The sequence below is a fragment of the Hemiscyllium ocellatum genome, chromosome 7, assembly GCF_020745735.1.
Source record: "Hemiscyllium ocellatum isolate sHemOce1 chromosome 7, sHemOce1.pat.X.cur, whole genome shotgun sequence".
Classification (NCBI taxonomy): domain Eukaryota; kingdom Metazoa; phylum Chordata; class Chondrichthyes; order Orectolobiformes; family Hemiscylliidae; genus Hemiscyllium; species Hemiscyllium ocellatum.
In genome coordinates this window covers 62,647,575-62,666,466 of record NC_083407.1, presented here as the reverse complement: position 1 = coordinate 62,666,466, position 18,892 = coordinate 62,647,575, and the positions used below count along the sequence as shown (strand labels likewise).

Below are 18,892 nucleotides of genomic sequence, written 5' to 3'. Positions count from 1 at the left end.
ATAAGTTGTACCTTTCTGAAGTAGTTGTAACTAAGATTTGACAGCATGCTAATTGGAAGCACTCCTAATCAATCTACTTGGTTCTGAAAATGCACTGACGTGATTGTGAATTGCCAATTTGTTTCCATCATGGTAAGAAATTACACATTTTTAAAGGTTTGCTTATGAATTTTCAAATATAATTGTGTTATATTCATTTTTCAACTATAATTGAGTTATATTCATTTTTCTACTGTGAATTCTACCATAATCCCCATCTACTTCCCAATCTTTATATTGCTCTCTATAAAATGATACTAAAAAGTGAAGGATCATGAGTGCATTTAACTTCCTGGTTTGCTGTCCATGATAATTCTTCAAACTAATTGGCTGTAAGCCTGCTTGATAATAGCACTGTTGCTGGACACTTCGTGATCCCCTTGACGAAGTACTAGGTTTGGATTTCTCCTTTCCTGTTTTAAATCAATGCTAGATTACCACTGACTGCGTAATATAGGTCTGTATTACGTTTGTCAACTTGTAGCGTTGTTGGGGCAAGTAGCAGATAATACGTTGATAGTATTTGCTAAGTCGGATTAGTCTTTTGATTTTAACATTTTGATTTTGCTTGTGACTAAAACATGAATCTGAGCATCAGATACAAGTTTGCTTATTACTGATCCGCCGTGGGTAAACTGGCATCACTTCAAGCTACCTGTAAATTTGGCACCCTGTTGGTTATTTACAGGTGTTGTTACTGTATTTGCAGTGCAGCTCACAGCTTGTTTCTTTTGATTTTTACCTTTCTCCCCTTTTTCAGAACTGACAAATTATCCAAGTTGTTTCATGTTTGCAGAAGCAGGTGTAGATAACTTCACAGGCGGTTTTGCAAATCTTGGAGAAAGGGAGTTTCCTACATGAGCTAGTTATGTACTTCTTGTGCTTTTATGTGATCTTTGATGAATATTTAATAAGACTTTGGAATTGTTTGGACTTAAATGATATTGCATTATGCCACAAGTGCTGCAATTCACATAGCATACATAGAGTCTTATTTACATTTTAATTTTTTAAATTTAGTCTTTATGCTGTATGTTTTCTTATTTCAGAAAATATTCACTTTAACGTTTGCCCATGATCAGACAAGCATCTTCTAATCTGTACCATACTACATAAGCTGAATTCTGTTATGTTCAATTTGATGGTTGCATCATATCCATGTTATAATCTCTGTTAACTGGCCTCTTATGGCAATCCCTGAACGATCCATTCATGTCCTTGCTGCTTGAGCAATGATTCGACCTTTTTTCTCTTACAGATGTTCTGCCTGCCAAAGTAAGTTTCCCAACTACTTCTCATAACACATTGAATAATTTTCATTCATCTGCCTTTCATATCTTCTCCTGCACCATGTTCTACTCACCTAACAACTCTATCCTTACTAATCTTTGGGTCCCTAAACCCGCAACGTTTTCAATGTAAGTTTATCATCCTCATGTATACATCCTTTCATTGCCCCATCATTTTAAAATCAGTGACCTCCTCCAGGCTCTTAATCCCTGCTCCCAGGTTTCCAGTCCACTAAGTCAGGACATTTGTTCATTCCGCCGAATTTTTGCTGCACCATTAATGTCTTTACTTTCAATTATCTTGGTTTAATATATTCAGATGTCCTTCCCCACAACCCCTTCATGTTTTCATTTCTGTCTTTTTAAGATACTTCTGAGAATCCCCTTATTTGACCAGCTCCTGGTCATCTCTCTTGATATATCCTCCTTTGACATGGCAGTCATTTTTGTCTTTGAATCACTGAAATACCAAATAATGGTTTTTCATCTTAAAGATGTATAACAATGTTGCTCAGGGGCACCTGCCACTATTGACAGTTATTTAAAAGGAATCAGCAATAAATAATTTTAACTAATATTCCTATACTTGAATATGCATCACTTATTGAGTTCAGCAATGGCTAACAATCATTAAACATGACAAAAGTGGAAGACAAAGCTTGCTGGAGATCACAGTGTCCTATAGTCTGGAAGCAGGCCATTCAGCCCATCGAGTGCACACTGACACCCCGAAGAGCAAGCCACCCATTCCCACCACCTACCCTATCTCTGTAACCCCGCAATGCCCATGTCTAATCCACTTAATATACACATCCCAGGAAACAATGAGCAATTTAGCATGGCCAATCCAGCTAACCTGCATATCTTTGGACTGTGGGAGGAAACTGGAGCACCTGAAGGAAACCTATGCAGAAAAGGGGAGAATATGCAAACTCCACACACACATTCACCCAAGGGTGGAATCAAAACCAGGTCCCCGTTGTTGTGGAAATACTCAGTTGGCCTGGCAGCATCTGTGGAGAGAGTAACCAAGTTATTTTTCAAGGCTGATTTTTCATCAGTTTTCCAAGGCAGAATTGTGACCACTGCATTTAATAATTTGGATTTATTAAGGATTTTTAATATAATTGAATGAAAATTTTCTAATCTGAAAATTTCAAATCAGTAAGAAATAGCACATGAAAGTTTAAGATTGATTAAATATAAGAAAAACATGCATGAAAGGTTTCCATGTTGATAATTAATGGAGTATTTGTCTAATTTAGGTTTGTTTGATATAAAACTGTGCCAGAGATAGATGACATCATTTTCTTTTTTTTTAAAATAACTGTCTTTTGTATTTATTTTATGTTTAAGGTGATATAACATTATGTACTCCCCATTAAATTGTTACTTATGCAACTTGATAAAATGCAAAAGAAATTAGGTTTTACTAAGTTGAGGCTGCACTTGCAGCGGCATTTTATTTGCTGAATCATTTAATCAACTTTCCCTAAATGATTGACAGAAATATGTGAATGTCCTATATGGAGCTGGCTCTTCAGTTTTGCACCTGGATGGAAAATCACGAACTTGTGATTGCAACAGAAAAAAAAGCCCAGACAAGTATTTATTTGAAAATGTTAATTAAAAATAGAAAATTACAACAATGGAATGTAACTTTGCATTCTTTATAGGTAGCTATTCCCTTCTGCACTCAAGCTGAAAACATAAAAACAATTGCTACAATATTCTAAAAGAATTCTTTATTAACTATTTGCTAAAATAGATGGGAAGAAACCATTAAAGCAACATGGTTCATGCAGGAGGAAGTGGTTGCATTTGTGAATAGCATCTTCAAAACCCCAAGGATTTTCTTTGTGTCAAATGCAGTTTTATGGTCTGTCAGAATCACCAAGAGGAAACATGTTTTCAGATGAAATGAGGGCAACTTGCCAAAACAGAAGTGCATATACCTATTTTGTGAATTGTGAATAATTCTGTAAATTTTCTGATACTTGTAGGTAAGGACAAGCGTGGAAGTGTGTTAAACTGGGGGAAGGCCAACTGCAGCTGAACTAGGCAAGAATTGTAGAATGTGGATTGGGAGCAGCAGTTTGAGGGTAAATCCACATCTGGCATGTGGGAGTCTTTTAAACACTAGTTGATTAGAATGCAAGACAAACATGTTCCTGTGAAAATGGAGGACAGACATGGCAGGATCCAGTACCTTGGATCACAGGGGAAATGATAAGATGAGTCAAAAACAAGATTACCAAGGTCAAGCCAACTAAAAACAGACAAAGTTCTTGAAGAATATGGAGAAAGTAGGAAGGAGCTCAAACAGGGAATGAGCAGGGCTTAAAGGGGCCATGAAATGTCCTTGGTTAACAGGATTAAGGAGAATCCTATGGCATTTTATATGTATATGAGGCGCAGGAGGGTAGCTAGTGAAAGAGTAGGCCCACTCAAGGATAAAGGAAGAAAGTTACATATGGAGCCTGAGGAAATGAGAGAGGTCCTTAATGAGGAATTCACATCAGTATTCACCAAAGAGCAGGACATAAGGGATGTTGAGGTTCAGGACACATGTGTGAATATTCTGGAGCAGGTCGTCATAATGGAGGAAGTGTTGGGTGTCTTGAAATGCATCAAGGTAGACAACTTCCTAGGGCCAGATATCCCAGGATACTGTGGAAGGCAAGGAAAGAAATACCTTAACAGATATCTTTGCATCCTCATTGGCCTCAGGTGACATTTCAGAGGACTGGACAATGGCCAATGTTGTTCCTGTATTTAAGAAGGGAAACAGTGATAATCCAAGTAATTACAGGCTGAAGCTCGACTTCAGTGGTGGGGAAGTTGTTAGAGATGGTACTAAGAGCTGTAATTATTCACATTTGGAAACTAAAGGACTTGAAAGGGGCGGCACGGTGGCTCAGTGGTTAGCACTGCTGCCTCACAGCGCCAGGGACCCGAGTTCAATTCCTGCCTCGGGCAACTGTCTGTGTGGAGTTTGCACATTCTCCCCGTGTCTGCGTGGGTTTCCTCCGAGTACTCCAGTTTCCTTCCACAGTCCAGAGATGTGAAGGTCAACTGAATTGGCCATGCTAAATTGCCCGTAGCGTTAGGCGCATTAGTCTGGGGGGGTGGGTTTGTCTTCAGAGGGTTGGGTGTGGACTTGTTGGGCTAAAGGGCCTGTTTCCACACTGTAGGGAATCTAATCATCTAACCTTGTTAGTGGTAGGCAGCATGGGTTTGTGCACGGAAAGTCATGTCTCACCAACTTAATTGAATTTTTTGAGGAGGTGACAAGAATGATTGATGAGGGAAGGACAGTCGATGTTGTCTACATGGACTTTAATTAGGCATTTGATAAGGTACCTTATGGTAGGCTTGTACAAATAGGATCTGGGGTGAGCTGGACAGATCGATACAAAACTGGCTTGGTCACAGAAGACAGTGAGGAGCGGTAGGAGACAGCTTTTCAGAATAGTCGTGTTCCGCAGGTGTCAGTGCTGGGAATTTTGATATTTGTCATATAGGGAGGTGTATATAAATAATTTGGAGGAAAATGTAAGTGGTCTGATTAATAAGTTTGTTGGTCGCACCAAAATTGGCAAATTGTGACTAAAGGATCTGCAAATTGAAGCAAAATCAGATGCAGGGGCAACCAATTTAAGTAGGTGCAAGAGAAGATGCCTCAAGGTGAAAGTGCCAGGAAAAGCTGTTGAAAATGGTAAGTGGAGTGCTGTCCCTCTGGTATACATCTGGCAGGTCACCTCGATCCCACTAATAGGCGATGGCCTGAATTGGAAATTCCTGTTGGAGTCTGCACAGTGGCCTTAATGGGCCCATTAAGAGGCTGATTTGCTTCACTTTGCAAAACAATGTACTTACTCATCACATAGTAGCTGGCTGTAAGGTTCTTGCAGTGAACTCATAGTGTCCATACCTCTGAACCAGGAGGCCTGGATTCAAGTAACACCAGAGGTGTGCACTAACATCGCTGAACAGATTGGTTAGAAAATAGATTAAAAATATATAAAATATCTGGCTTAGAAGGATTTCTGGCACAGTGATAAGGTTGGAATTTCTGGGCCAGAATGTGCTGGATCAAGTTCCACCTGTACTGGAGCATGTTGATTCAGAATACTTAGCAGCTGGCTTGCAGTAGTAATGTGACCTCCACCTCTGCTGTAATGTCCTTTCACTTTAGTTTGAGGCAACAAGTCAACACTTGAAAATTGATTTCAGAAATGTGAAACACAGATTGTGTGAACTTTCAGAGCTTAAGATAAATAGAGTTGGAATTTATTCACTCTCAGTGACAAAACTGAGAAATAGCTACAGACTTAAATAAAAAGGCTGAGCAAATTAGAACTGCCACCTTACCATTAGTGGTGGGAAAAGAGTGCTAGGAGCTGTATCACACCCTAAACCTCACCAATGCGCAGCAAACTCAGACGGGAGAAGTTATGAAGGCTTTGAAGATATACTTTGAACCTAGTGTTAATGTTACTTATGAACAGTATGTGTTCAACATCAGAACTCAATGGGAGAGGGTGACTATTGGTCATTGTGACTGTACTGATAAATGCACTTGAAGTCTAAGAGTTTGGACAACTGAAAGATTATGTCATTACGTCGTATTTTCATGGGTACAAGAAATCCCGCAATGCGAACACATCTGTTGAGGGAGGAGAAAATTACTGTCAGGCAAGTTGTTAGCATGTGAAGAAGCTCTGAGGTTGTTGATCATCAGCTGGTGTGTATTAATGGGAAAACAGACAAAGCATCGCATTATACAGAGATGCATTCCAACCAAATTAAAATGATATATTAGAGTAAAAAGGGGGAGGTTTTTGCAGATGGGCCAGTAGGAAGTTCAAGATCAGTGGATGTAAATATTGTGGAGGACAGAAAGAATAAAAAGCATGTTCTGCATGGGGGATGCAGTCCTCTAAGTGCAAGAAGCTAAATCACTTTGCAAGCAACTCCTTTTGTTAGAAAGAATCAAAGCAAGCCTGTGAAGATATCAGCTGATGATCCTGAATAATTAGTTACTACCGTACATATTGCTAGAACTGAAGGTAATTTAAAAATTGTGACCATTAGAATGATGACTGCAGAAGGAAAGTATCAAATCAATGGTAAAGCACCAAATAGATAGTTATTTTGTGCAAAGCACAGCCTTGTGCAAAGTCCATCAAGATGGTGACCCAAAAATGAGGTTCTGACAAGTAAAATTGAAACAATATGATGAATGATCCTCATCTCCAGTAGACAAATGAAGCTGAGGGTCCAATATGATGGGAAGATTGAAGATACAGAGTATCAAATAAACAATAAATAAAATCCATTCATCTCAGTAAAAGCTTGTGTTAGTGACCCTACGTGAAGGAAGAGATTTGCCGTATTTTACAGGTCACTAATCCACTGACTATTGATTAGATCCATGTGAAATCAAACAAACTAACAATTCACATGCATGTCAGTAAATGATCAGAATGCTTTAGAGACAAGGGATGAAATGTATGTGCAAAGACTGATGGAAATGGACGTGCTTGTTCATTTTTCTTTTAACTTTCTATATTGAGAATCTTGCATAATTTGTAACGGCAAATGATAATGCATGTAATGTTTTAATGAAAAGGGGAATGATTAATGGCTCCAACACCCTTGCTTCAAAAGTTGCCTCAAGGTAGGTCCATGTCAGCATGAGGTGTGGCTAGAAATGGCATAATAATCATTTCTGCTGCTGCTTCTACATTTGTTTAAAAGTTTATTAGGTCAGCGTGAAGAAAGAGCTTAGAAAGAGACAAGAAATATTGTGTCTCTAGTGTATTTGTAAGTGTGCACATCTTAGTTTATATAAAATTGATCAAGGGATTCTTGTAAGTAGCTATTTAGGATGTAGTACTGCTCATTTAAATCTGAAGTAACAATGTTTTCTCCAGACACCGTGGAACAAATGCGAATGATAATGATGAATTAGAATTGCAACTTGTAGTGATTGGGATGAGGACCAGTGGATTTCATTGACTAAGAGATCCTTGATTAGGGACGTTAACCTGGGCCAATCAGGGAGCCGTGGCTGACAGATATAAACAGGAGATTACTTCCTGCGGGAGCCTGTGCCCCACAACCTGAGCTGCCATCGGAATTTTAGTTTTGTCCCTTTTAAGGACGTAAAAAGGCAGGCCCTGTATCGACTGCTGCTGCATGCCGTCCACCTCTTCTCCCTCATCCACTGCCCAGACATGCCTTGGCGTGCCCATTTGCAACCAGGCGGTGGAGATCCCAAGTGGAAGGCTCTCTACACGGGAGTCCTCCTCCTTTCTCTCGGAGATCTAGGATGGAGGGTGCTGCACGCAGCGGTCCCCTGCAACCGCAGATTGCGATGGTTCACGGACTCCCAGCCCAACTGCTTGTTCTGTGGCACTGTGGAGTCCTTGGACCATATGTATATTGGGTGTTGGTGTTTGCACTCCCTTTTTGATTTTCTTAAAAACCTCCTCCTCTGCTTTTGGTTGCACTTCAGTCCCACACTCCTGATCTTCGTGCACCCAGTACAGAGGAGGGAGGGCAGGTCTGAAGACCTCCTTGTGAGTCTGCTCCTGGGCGGGTCGTGGAGGGGGTCATTAAGGCCGACTGCCTGCCCCTCTACGTTATAGCCCGGGTGTCTCTGGAAAAGGAGCACGCGGTGTCCACCAACATCCTGGAGTTGTTCAGGGAGGTGGGCGCCGCAGGGAGTGGAGTGCATTATTTCTCCCTCCAACTCTATTTTGATTTAATCCCTGCCCTCCCCTTCACTATTTGATCACACATAGCATTGTCCAATGATGTGAAGGGCACTGCTTGTCACAGGCCATTCGGGTGTTTCCTTTCTTCCTGGTGGTGGAAATTTGAATAAAGATTGTGCACCTTGTGTCTTTCACTGTGTCTCACACCTGCACACACACAACATCGGTGCTGGGGAAAAAGTAAAAGAAAAAAAAGACAAAAAAAATAAGAGTGTCAGACACCTTGTTCACTCTGAGAGCTAAAAAAAAACCAGGAGTGTCCGAGATCCTGATCACTCTGAGACCTGGCTCTTGTGGGAACTGGACCAGTGTTCAAGGACTCTCCTCTTGATTGTTTCAAGAAAAGGGGGAACTGATTCTGGGACTGGCTGGCCCACAGCCAGTGCATTAGAAAGAAAAACTGAAAATTTTCTTCCTGGTAGTGGAAATTGAATAAAGATTCGTGCACCTTGTATCTTTCATTGTGTCTTGCACTAGCACCCACACAACATGGGTGCGGGGGGGGGGGGGGGGGGGGCCCGGCAAATAAGCACTACCGCAGTTCGGCGGTAGTGTGGGGAAAAGAAATAAAAAGAACAGGAGTGTCAAACATCCTGTTCATTCTGAGAGCTAGCTCTTGAGGAAACTGGATCAGAAAAAAAATTTAAAAATTAAAATGAAAGAAAATAAGCGCGAGTGTCAGTGATTCTGTTCACTCTGAGAGCTGGCACTGAAGGAGCTGGATCAGTCAGGGATTCTTAAAAGAAAAAAAAAGCAGGAGATTCAGAAGATTTCCTCAGTCTAGGGACTGGCTTTGAACTAGCTGGTCTGAGCCCATGTACTGTGCACATGTAACTAAAAGGTGGCTTGTTGCTGGAATACTGGCCTCTGTGTGGTTATTTCACAATGACATATATCTGTAGCAACACAGGAGCCCAGACATCCATACTTACCAAATTCCTCAGCAAATTAGGGACACGCAATATTGTGAATTTGTGTAAGTATATTGAACTGTCACTTTGAGCCTGATCATATGACACCATGATGATCTTGTTGATTATTTTGGTGGGGAAACAACGCAATCTAGCTTGAGTCAACACCGCTTTAATAAAAGCTCTTATTGTTTTAAACACTGTGGCCCCCTTAGTCCTTCCTGAAATGTAACACAACAAAGACTTGCAATAAGGATACAAGCTGCTCCGCGATCCACCCAGGCAATCCACTGATTCATCGAAAAGGAAAAACAAAGTTATGGTCCTCATGACAGATCTTGGAGGTCCTTCAATTAAAACAAAATAAATCAAAAGACGCTGTTGCTTTTTTAAAAGAATTTACTCCATGGAGGAGGCGAATAGTGCAGAAGAAACGTGCTATGTGCTCCACCCTGAAAGAGTACTGTGAGTAATGAGTGCTGTACACAGAGGGAAATGTTTTCAGGGTATAGTCTTAGGGTCGGAGATCCAACATCAAGAATACCTTGTTTTAAGTGAGAAGAGAGGTAGTGCTAAAATTTTCATAGTGCATAATGCAATGCAGACTCAACAGATAAGTTGAAACATGAGAAATCATAAAATGGCAGATGAGAGTGGATCACCAATGCAGACTCAAAACTGGTATTTGAGTGGAAAGACAAGTTGTTCAGGCAACAAATTACTGGTGTAAAGAAGCTGCATGTAGGGAAAGAAAGGGCACATCAAATGGGCGTGTTTGATGAAGAAACTTCAACAGCACACAACAAAAGTACAAAAACCAAAGAGCAGGAAGAAAATCTATACGGTATAAAACAGGCATGTGAACAGCCCAGACTCTTGCTCTGAAAATTAGCTGATATTTAACATAATGACTATTACTGGCAACACTAACTGATGCTGGGTTACTCTGTCATTGAATGACAAACTGGTAAGAATAGAGATAGATACCACTGCAGCGGTTTCATGATGCCTGGATGTGTGTATCAGAAGCTGCTGAGTCAAATTGCACGTCAACCCTCAAAAATTGTACTAAGAATGTAGGCAGGTGAAGCAATGCCTTTAATGGGCATTATGCATCTGTCACAGAGATGTACTGAACCATATCCAAAAGATAACCTTAACTCTTCAAAAGGGTACCCCATCCCTTGGCAACTTTAGACCTTTTCCTAACTGAAGTCTTTAAGATATTAACAGGAAAAGACAGGATAGCTAAACTATTTCCACTGGTTGGCAATTCCAGAACTAGTAGCATGGTCTGAGAATTAGATCCGACCATTCAGAATAGATGTTAAGAAGCACTTCTACACACAAAGGGAGGTAGATACATGGAACTCTCTTCCTTAAAAGGCAATGGATGCTCGATCAGTTGTTAACTTTAAATGTGAAATAGATGCATTTTTGTTTCGAGTATTAAGGGCTGGGGGCCACAGGTGGGTATATGGAGTTAGGTCACACAATCAGCCAGGATCTCTTTGGTTGGTGGAACAACCTCAAGACATTGAGTGGCTTAGTCTTGTTTCTATATTCCTATCTACCTATTTAGAATTTGCAAGGTGTACTTTTGACAATCCAAATGCAAAACCAGACTAATCTGAGGTGTATTTGCTTAAATAAGCCACAGATGCTCAAACTTCCAACACGCCCACAACCACCACCACCAAATATAGCTCGGAGATGTGCAGATTCAGGTCTCCGGAACTATTTTTGTAATGACCAAAAGGCTGACCATTTGCAAATTCGGGGCAAATTATCTGATCATTCTGTTTGTTGGAACTTGTATTGTACAAATTACTGCTGTGTTTATTTATGTAGTAAGTAACTGGCTTTTGAAATATGTAGACAGGGAAGCAGTTTGAGGTGCTTAGAGAAACAATCTTTAATTTTTATTTCATGCATTTCCTTTCTTGTTTCTGTTTCTTCTTTCCATTCCTTGTCCTTTCTTACGCCCTTCTTCCTCAATTCTTCCTTCCTTTTACTTCAGTGAGTCCACCAAATTGAGACTTTTTTTAGATCATCCATGCTAATGTGATCTTCATTCTGGAATTGATTAGTAAATACCGATGGCGTTTCTAACTATAATGCTAAGTATTGAGAGACGCTGTTGACAAAGAATTAATGTGTAGCTCTTAATGATATTACTCCACTGGTGATATAACTTATGATCTATGTATTAGATTTAGGGCCTGGTGATAGGAACCAATTATTACTAATTTACCCAAGGAAGTAATGTGACAAAAAAAACTGTTTAAAGATTGCTACTTTGTGACTCTAAAGTAATTGTGATGTGAATTTTTAAGTTGAAATGTTAGTTTTTGAAATAAGAAAACTAAATGTCTCACCCTAAGGCTTTAAATATATTTTGACTGCCTATAGAATTTTCTTGTTAGTGTTGCTTTTCTTGTTACTGTTAATTTATCTCCAATGAAATATTGACCTGTGCTTTGTTCTCTTACCTGCTAGATATTACTACCTTGCCTTCAAAGCACATCAGACACCTCCTGCTAATTATGCAAGTTGTGCTGCCATTCTAAAGAAAGCAAGACTAGAGAAGTGGGTGCTTGGAAAAACTAAGGTAAGAATAGTCTTTAGCATTTTAAAATGTTATTTGAATTTATAGCTGGCCTTTCTCAAGATTGCAGAATAATCATGGTTTTTGAAATTTGAAGTACCTTTTCATGAATGTTTTTATTGTGTACATAATGTTACATAAGAACACAAAATATAAGAAATAGAAGCAGAATTAAGCCATTTGTTGCTTTGAGCTTGATTGTGGCCTTAACTCCAATTCCTTCTCTCTTGTCAATCACAAATATGTCCAACTCAGTTTTAAATATATTCAGTGATCCTGCCTCTACTGCTCTCTGTTAAAAAATTTCCAAACACTAAAGACCCTACTTATGTCCCTCTTAACTGAGACACTTTATTTAAGACTGTGTCCTTATGCCAGATTCCTTAAAGGGGAAGAATAAACTATACGAAGTAGTTTAACTAAAGATGTTTTGGTGCAGGTTGAGTTGGGGGTGGGGGGGAGCGGGAGGCGGCATGGTGGCTCAGTGGTTAGCACTGATGATATACAGATAAATAGAAAAGTAAGTTGTCAAAGAGGATGCAAGGAGGTAGCAGGGAGACATAGGTTAAGGAAATATGCAAAGATGTGGCAAATGGAGTACTGTATAATGTGAGAAAATGTGAAATTGTTCAGTTTGTCAGTAAAATGAAAAGAAACATATTGTCTAAAGAGAAATTTCAGAGCTCTGCGATGTAGACGAACATGGGTGTCCACATATATGAATCGCAAAGATTAGTATGTAGCTATAGCAAGTAATTAGTAAAGATAATAGAATGTTGTTTATTACAAGGGAAACTGAATACAAAAGTAAGGATGTAATGCTTCAATTATACAGGGCACTGGTGAGACTGCATCTGAAATACCATGCACAATATTGGTAAACTTATTTAAAGAATATAGAGGCATTCCTAGATCATTACTTAAAATGAGCAGCTTGTCTTCTGAGGTTAAGTTGGACCTCTAGGTTTTACCTGCTGGAATTTGGAAAACTTGAAGCTGATTGGAGTATACACATTCCTAAAAAGTCTTCACAGGATAGGTATAGGGATGATGTTACCACATATGGGAGAATCTAAAACTAGGTTGTCATTTTAAAAATCGGAGGTTGGCTATTTAAACCAGACATTAGATAAAATTTCAGTCTTAGAAGGTCATGAGACTTTGACACTCTTTTCCTGAAAAGGTGGTGAAGCTGAGGGCTTGAATATTTTTAAGGCAGAGGTAGGTAGATACTTGTTAAGCAGTGATAAAAGAGTATTGTGGATAGGAGGAAGGTAGATTTGTGGTTACAATCAGACAGCTATGAATTTATTGAATGGTAGAATATAATTAAGAGGCTGAATGGCCTACTCCTCCTGATTAGTATATCCACACGTAAGTATTAAATCAATACTTTGCATCTGTCTTTACCGAGGAAGTGGATGCTCCTCAGGTCAATTTATGATCGAGAAGAAAATTCAGTGACGGGAAGTGTTCAAAATTGATAGGGATCAGTTGTTGAATAGAATGACCGTATTGAAAGTGGTCAAGGTAGCAGGACTGGATGCAAGGACACTGGGGAAGTGAGAATGATAATGCAGAAGTTCTGGCAAAAAAATTGCTAGTTTTCCTTAGATTCATGGATGATATCAGAGGTCTGGAGAATTGCAAATGTTCACAAAAAGGTGTAAAGGAGCATTGGGCAATTACAGATCATTCAGTTAACTTTCATGTTTGGAAACTTCTAGAAATAATAATTCGGGACAAATTAATAGTCATATAAGACTATTGGGTTAAGTAAGGAAAGTCATCGTGGATTTCTTGAGGGAGAAACATGTTCAACTAACTTGTTTTTTGAACAGCATAGTATCCTAGACTTCGTTAATAGGGGCTTAGGATACAAGACAAGGACTTTATGTTAAATTTCTATAAGACACTAGGAATACGGCATGTAGCTCTTGCTGGTGATTTTAGGAATATTGTGAATACGTTGGAGAGAATGAAAAAGAGGTTTTCAAGAATGATTCCAGGGATGTGGAATTTCAGTTGTGAAGATAAACTGGGAAATGTTAGTTCTGTTTTCCTAGGAGAAGGGTGAGAGGAAATCTGATTGAAGTATTCAAGTCATGAGAGACCTGGACAGAGTAAACAGTGAGAAAGTGTTCACATTTATGGAATATTTGACAACAAGAAAACACAGATTTATTGTAATTAATAAAAGAAACAAAAGTGTTATGGAGAAGTACTTACCTAGGGTCTGGAATGCATTGCCTGAGTGTTTAGTTGAAGGCAGGTTCAATGAAGCATTCAAGAGGCCTTTGGATAGTTATTTGAAAATGAAAAATTAGGGAATGGCACTGGGCAAGGTGCTCATGTGAAGTGCCTATGCACTGAAACAAGATGGGATAAATATCCCCCTTCTGCACTGTAACAATTCTGTGAGTCAGTAATATATATCAAACCTTAGAAATTCACTGAATGTGTTTTTGTTACTGTGAAACGACACTCCAAGGTAATATCACTGCAAAGTGAGTTAGTTGACTCCATGTGTGAGTATTTAAAAGCATACTTTAGGACATTAGCCCTGAAAATGTGTGATTTATGCTAGTTTGCCTCAACATAACTTCTTTGTAATCTAGAGGAATGTTTAGACATGGCTGTAACCTCAGAATCATGGGATTTTGCAGAACAGAAGAAAACCAATCATCTTAACTGTCTTGACCAGTTAAAAGAGCAATTCAGCTAGTTGCATTCCCCTGCCCTTTCTCAATGGTCATGTATTTTTTCACTTCAGGTCTTTCCAATTCCTTTGAGAATTTCACCATTGAATCTGCTTCCACGACACTGTAAAGTAGCACATCCCAGATCAGAGCAACTGGTTGTATAACCACTTGCCCCTGACTTTTGTTAACCATCTTAAATCAGTGTCTGCTTGTTCTTGACCCTTTCACCAACAGGAGCCATTTCCCTCTATTGCCTTTGTCTAGACTACTCATCATTTTGAACAACCTTGTCGAATTTCCTCTCAACCTTCTTTAACGAGCACAATAACAGTTTCTCCATTCTGTCTGCATAATTGAAATTCCTCATCCCTGGAAACATATCACCATAAAACCTGGCATCACATAGATTTTACTGCACCTTTTTGACTGCTTTCACATTTGTTTGAATGTCTGGTGTCCAATATTGGACACAATCATCCAATGGAAACTGAACCAATGTATGGAAAGGTTCATCATGTTAGGGCCACCATGTTTGGGCGGTACTTATGGAGGAAATTAGATTCTGTCTGCCAGCTGGAGAGCTGGCAGTAGTGTTGCATTGCTTCCTTTGGGGAAGGACAAATTATGAGTCATTCAGGCACTTAACAAGCTACATCCCAGGATCAGGATCACTGTTGTAAGGAACCTTGCTTGTCAGTGGTGTTGTGCATTCAAAGGCCAGCTGCCCTTTTGATCAGTGCCCTGAAGGTTGTTTAAATAATACAATTTTATGAATAATGGTGTTAGATTTGCAGCAGCAGAATTGCATTCAAATCCACTCTGTATCCTATGGCCTGGCAAATCCGTCATTCCACCAGTATTATCAAGCCAGAAGGTTACTGCTGTCTCAAGGAGGAGTTCAAAAGGTGGAGCTAGTGCAAAACCAAGCATACCAAACATATGGTGCCAGCTGGTGAAGCTGCAACATATGATGTGCAAGTTAAACATTAGATGTAATGTACAAAAGATGAAGTAAAGTGATTCTTCAATCACTGGATCTGATTTAAATTCTGCATTTATGTCACATCCAGTTGTGATTGTTAGCATTGAGCTAACCAAATCATGGGAGAAAGAGGCTCCACAATATCTTCCATCTAATATGATGGAGGATCCCAGCATTTCATTGTAAAAGACAAGGCAAAAGCACCTCTAACCATCCTCCGTCAGAAGTGCCAAGTGAATGAATCACCTTGACCTCCACGTAAGGTTTTCACTATCCACTTGGCAGTCTTGAATTCAGTTAATTTTAAGTGACCTCAAGATACATCTGAAGGCATTGGTTACTGCAAAAGCATTAGGCCTGACATCACCCAAGCTGTAGCACTGAAGACATCTGCTGCTGCCAAATGAGCCACACTCCTAACCAAGCTGTTCCAGTCCAGCTATAAAATGGTCATCTATCCAATACAAGCATGCAAATCAGGAGCAGGAGCTGGCCATTCAGTCCCTCAAGCCTGATCCACCATTCAATAAGACAATGGCCTATACAACATTCATTCCTATGCCTGTCAGTCCTTGCTTATCATGATCTATCTATCACTGCCTTAAAAATATTCTAGGACTATACTTCCATTGCATTTGAGTAAGGGCAAAAATGCATGACTCTCAAGGAAAGATTATCTCCTTATCTCTGTCACAAATGTGGGACTCTATATTTTTAAACAGTGACTCTTTGTTCTTGAATCATCCATAAGAGTATCATGCTTTCCAGATTCACCCTATCAAGACCCCTCAGGATTTTTCATGTTTCAGTCAAGTCGCTCCTTAAATTTCTAAGCTCCAACAAATGCAAGCCTTGCAAGTCTAATATTTCCTTATAGCACAAACAGCCCATTCCAGGTATTTGTCCAGTAAACACATTTACATTCTTCCCTAAATAGCGTTCCTAAAAGACCACTCCCTCCGTGACTCCCTCGTCAAGTCCACACTCCCCACCAACCCAACCTCCACTCCCGGCACCTTCCCCTACAACCGCAAGAAATGCAAAACGTGCTCCCACACCTCCCCCCTCACTTCCCTCCAAGGCCCGAAGGGATCCTTCCATATCCGCCACAAATTCACCTGCACCTCCACACACATCATTTACTGCATCCGCTGCACCCGATGTGGCCTCCTCCATATGGGGGAGACAGGCCGCCTACTTGCGGCACATTTCAGAGAGCACCTCTGGGACACCCAGACCAACCAACCCAACCGACCGTGGCTCAACACGTCAACTCCCCCTCCCACCCCACCAAGGACATGCAGGTCCTTGGACTCCTCCATCGCCAGACCATAGCAACATGATGGCTGGAGGAAGAGCGCCTCATCTTCCGCCTAGGAACTTTCCAACCACAAGGGATGAACTCAGATTTCTCCAGTTTCCTCATTTCCCCTTCCCCCACCTTGTCTCAGTCCCAACCCTTGAACTCAGCACCACCTTTCTAACCTGCAATCTTCTTCCTGACCTCTCCGCCCCCATCCCCACTCCGGCCTATCACCCTCACCTTAACCTCCTTCCACCTATCTCATTTCCAACGCCCCTCCCCCAAGTCCCTCCTACCTACCTTTTATCTTAGCCCGCTTGGCACACTTTCCTCATTCCTGAAGAAGGGCTCATGCCCAAAACATCGATTCTCCTGCTCCTTGGATGCTGCCTGACCTGCTGCGCTTTTCCAGCAACAGATTTTCATCCCTAAATAAGGAGTTTGATACTGCACACAATGCTCCAGATATCTCACCAAAGCTTTGTACAGCTGAGGCATCGCCTCCCTACTTTTGTATTTGATTCCCTCACAATAAATGATAACATTCTATTGACTTTCCTAATTACTTGCCATGTCTATGTTGTAAACTTTTGTGATTTCTGTACTATTCTGCCCCGAAGAGCCTCAAGAAGGCAGTTATACCTCAGGCAGTATTTCAGTATACTGGGTGAGTCACTACCTTTTCCTAAGACCTCTATTGTAGTATGTTATTTAAGAAATTAATTTGTAGCAACGTCTTTTCTATTTAAGACAATGGTGGTGTAGTGGTAATGTCACTGGGCTAGTGGTCCACGCTATCATTCTGGGCCATCGGTTTGAATTTCACATTAGCAACTGATGAAATATGAATTGAATGATTGCATGAAACTAGTCTCAGTGATGGTAGCCGTGATAACTATCACTGATTACCCTTTATGGAAGAAACCTGATTTCCTTACCTGATTCCTCTAAATACCAGATATACAGCATTGTGGTTGATTCTTAACTGCCCTCTACAGTGGCATAGCAAGCCATTCAGGACTATTAAGATCAGGCAACAAATGCTGGCCTTACTTATGATACCCACATTCAATGAAAGAATAAAGAAAGGAGTGCGATGAATGGGACTGCCCTTGAAATCGAGACAACATCTCTGTGTTACCAAGGAGCATGAACAAATTTGAAGTTGATGGGAATCAGAAAGAAACTTCTTCACTGGCTGGAGCCATACCTGTCATGAAGAAAGATGGCTGCAGATGTTAGAGGTCTATCAACTCAGCCCTAGAATATAGTTGCAGTAGTTTGTCAAGACAGTATTCTAGGCCCAATGTGGTGTTGTTGATGCCTTGAGGATCCAGAAATGTAAGTATGTCCTGCACAGAGGCAGATGTGCCCTCCCCAGCTTGACTTCCCACAAGGCTGAAGGTGGCAGGCAGGGTGGAGGTGGAAGGCACAGCCACCTTTGAAGATTCTTGAGAGGAGAGTTCTGAGGAGACCTGTGTGTGGTGGCTGCTCCTTTGGCTGGGTTCCTCTGGTGCCACCCTGTCATCTTGTGAGAAAAGGGCACCTGGAGTGAGGTCAAGACCTTTTATCCCCTGCCACCTTGCCTTTGGTGCTGAGCAGCAGTGGCTAGAGAGACGGAGTGCCAAATCTGAGTCAACTCTGAGTCTCCATGCCAGCCACCAACCTGTCCATCGAGGCTTTAGACATCCACATGCCTGAGGCAGTGAGGTTTTAACCACATCACTGCGGTCCTGCAGTCTCTGTGTCAGGTTGCCCCGTTCTCCTTCCAAATCCCCTTGATGCTCCTATGCCTGTTTGCAGATGTGTCTGAAGTTCTAAAGCAGCATGGGGTCCTCTCTTGTTGAGGGTTGAGCAGGTGATTGGTCTCTTATACCAGTCTCAGTTGCTGTGGGTCTGAAGGCCAGACCAAGTAAGGATGGCAGTTTCCTTCCCTGAAGGACATTAGTGAACCAGATGGGTTTTTCCAACAATTGGGATTGGACTCATGGTCATCATTAGATCCTTAGATCCTTAATTCCAAATTTTCTTTTTTGTTGAATTCAAATTCCACCATCTGCCATGGTAGGATTCAAACCCGGGGCCCCAGAAGATTATCTGGGTCTCTGAATTAACATTCTAGCAATCTCACTGCATGACACAAGAGAAAGAAAGCATTGTGACCAAGGACTAGAAGTTGTGGTATGATGAGAATACATTCAAAATTGGGCGGGGGGGGGGGGGGGGGGGGGGGGGGGGGGGGGAATGGTGGGGGGGAGAATGGGAGAATAATA

The 18,892-nt window shown here is 40.8% G+C and overlaps 1 protein-coding gene across 1 annotated transcript in view; it reads left to right on the top strand.

The window, feature by feature from the left end:
* myo3b (myosin IIIB) overlaps positions 1-18,892 on the top strand; it is a 568,489-nt gene that overhangs the window by 344,705 nt on the left and 204,892 nt on the right. The window contains exon 27 of the mRNA XM_060827913.1: positions 11,524-11,635. Coding sequence (XP_060683896.1) covers positions 11,524-11,635 — 112 coding nt within the window. The remainder of the gene's footprint in view (positions 1-11,523; positions 11,636-18,892) is intronic.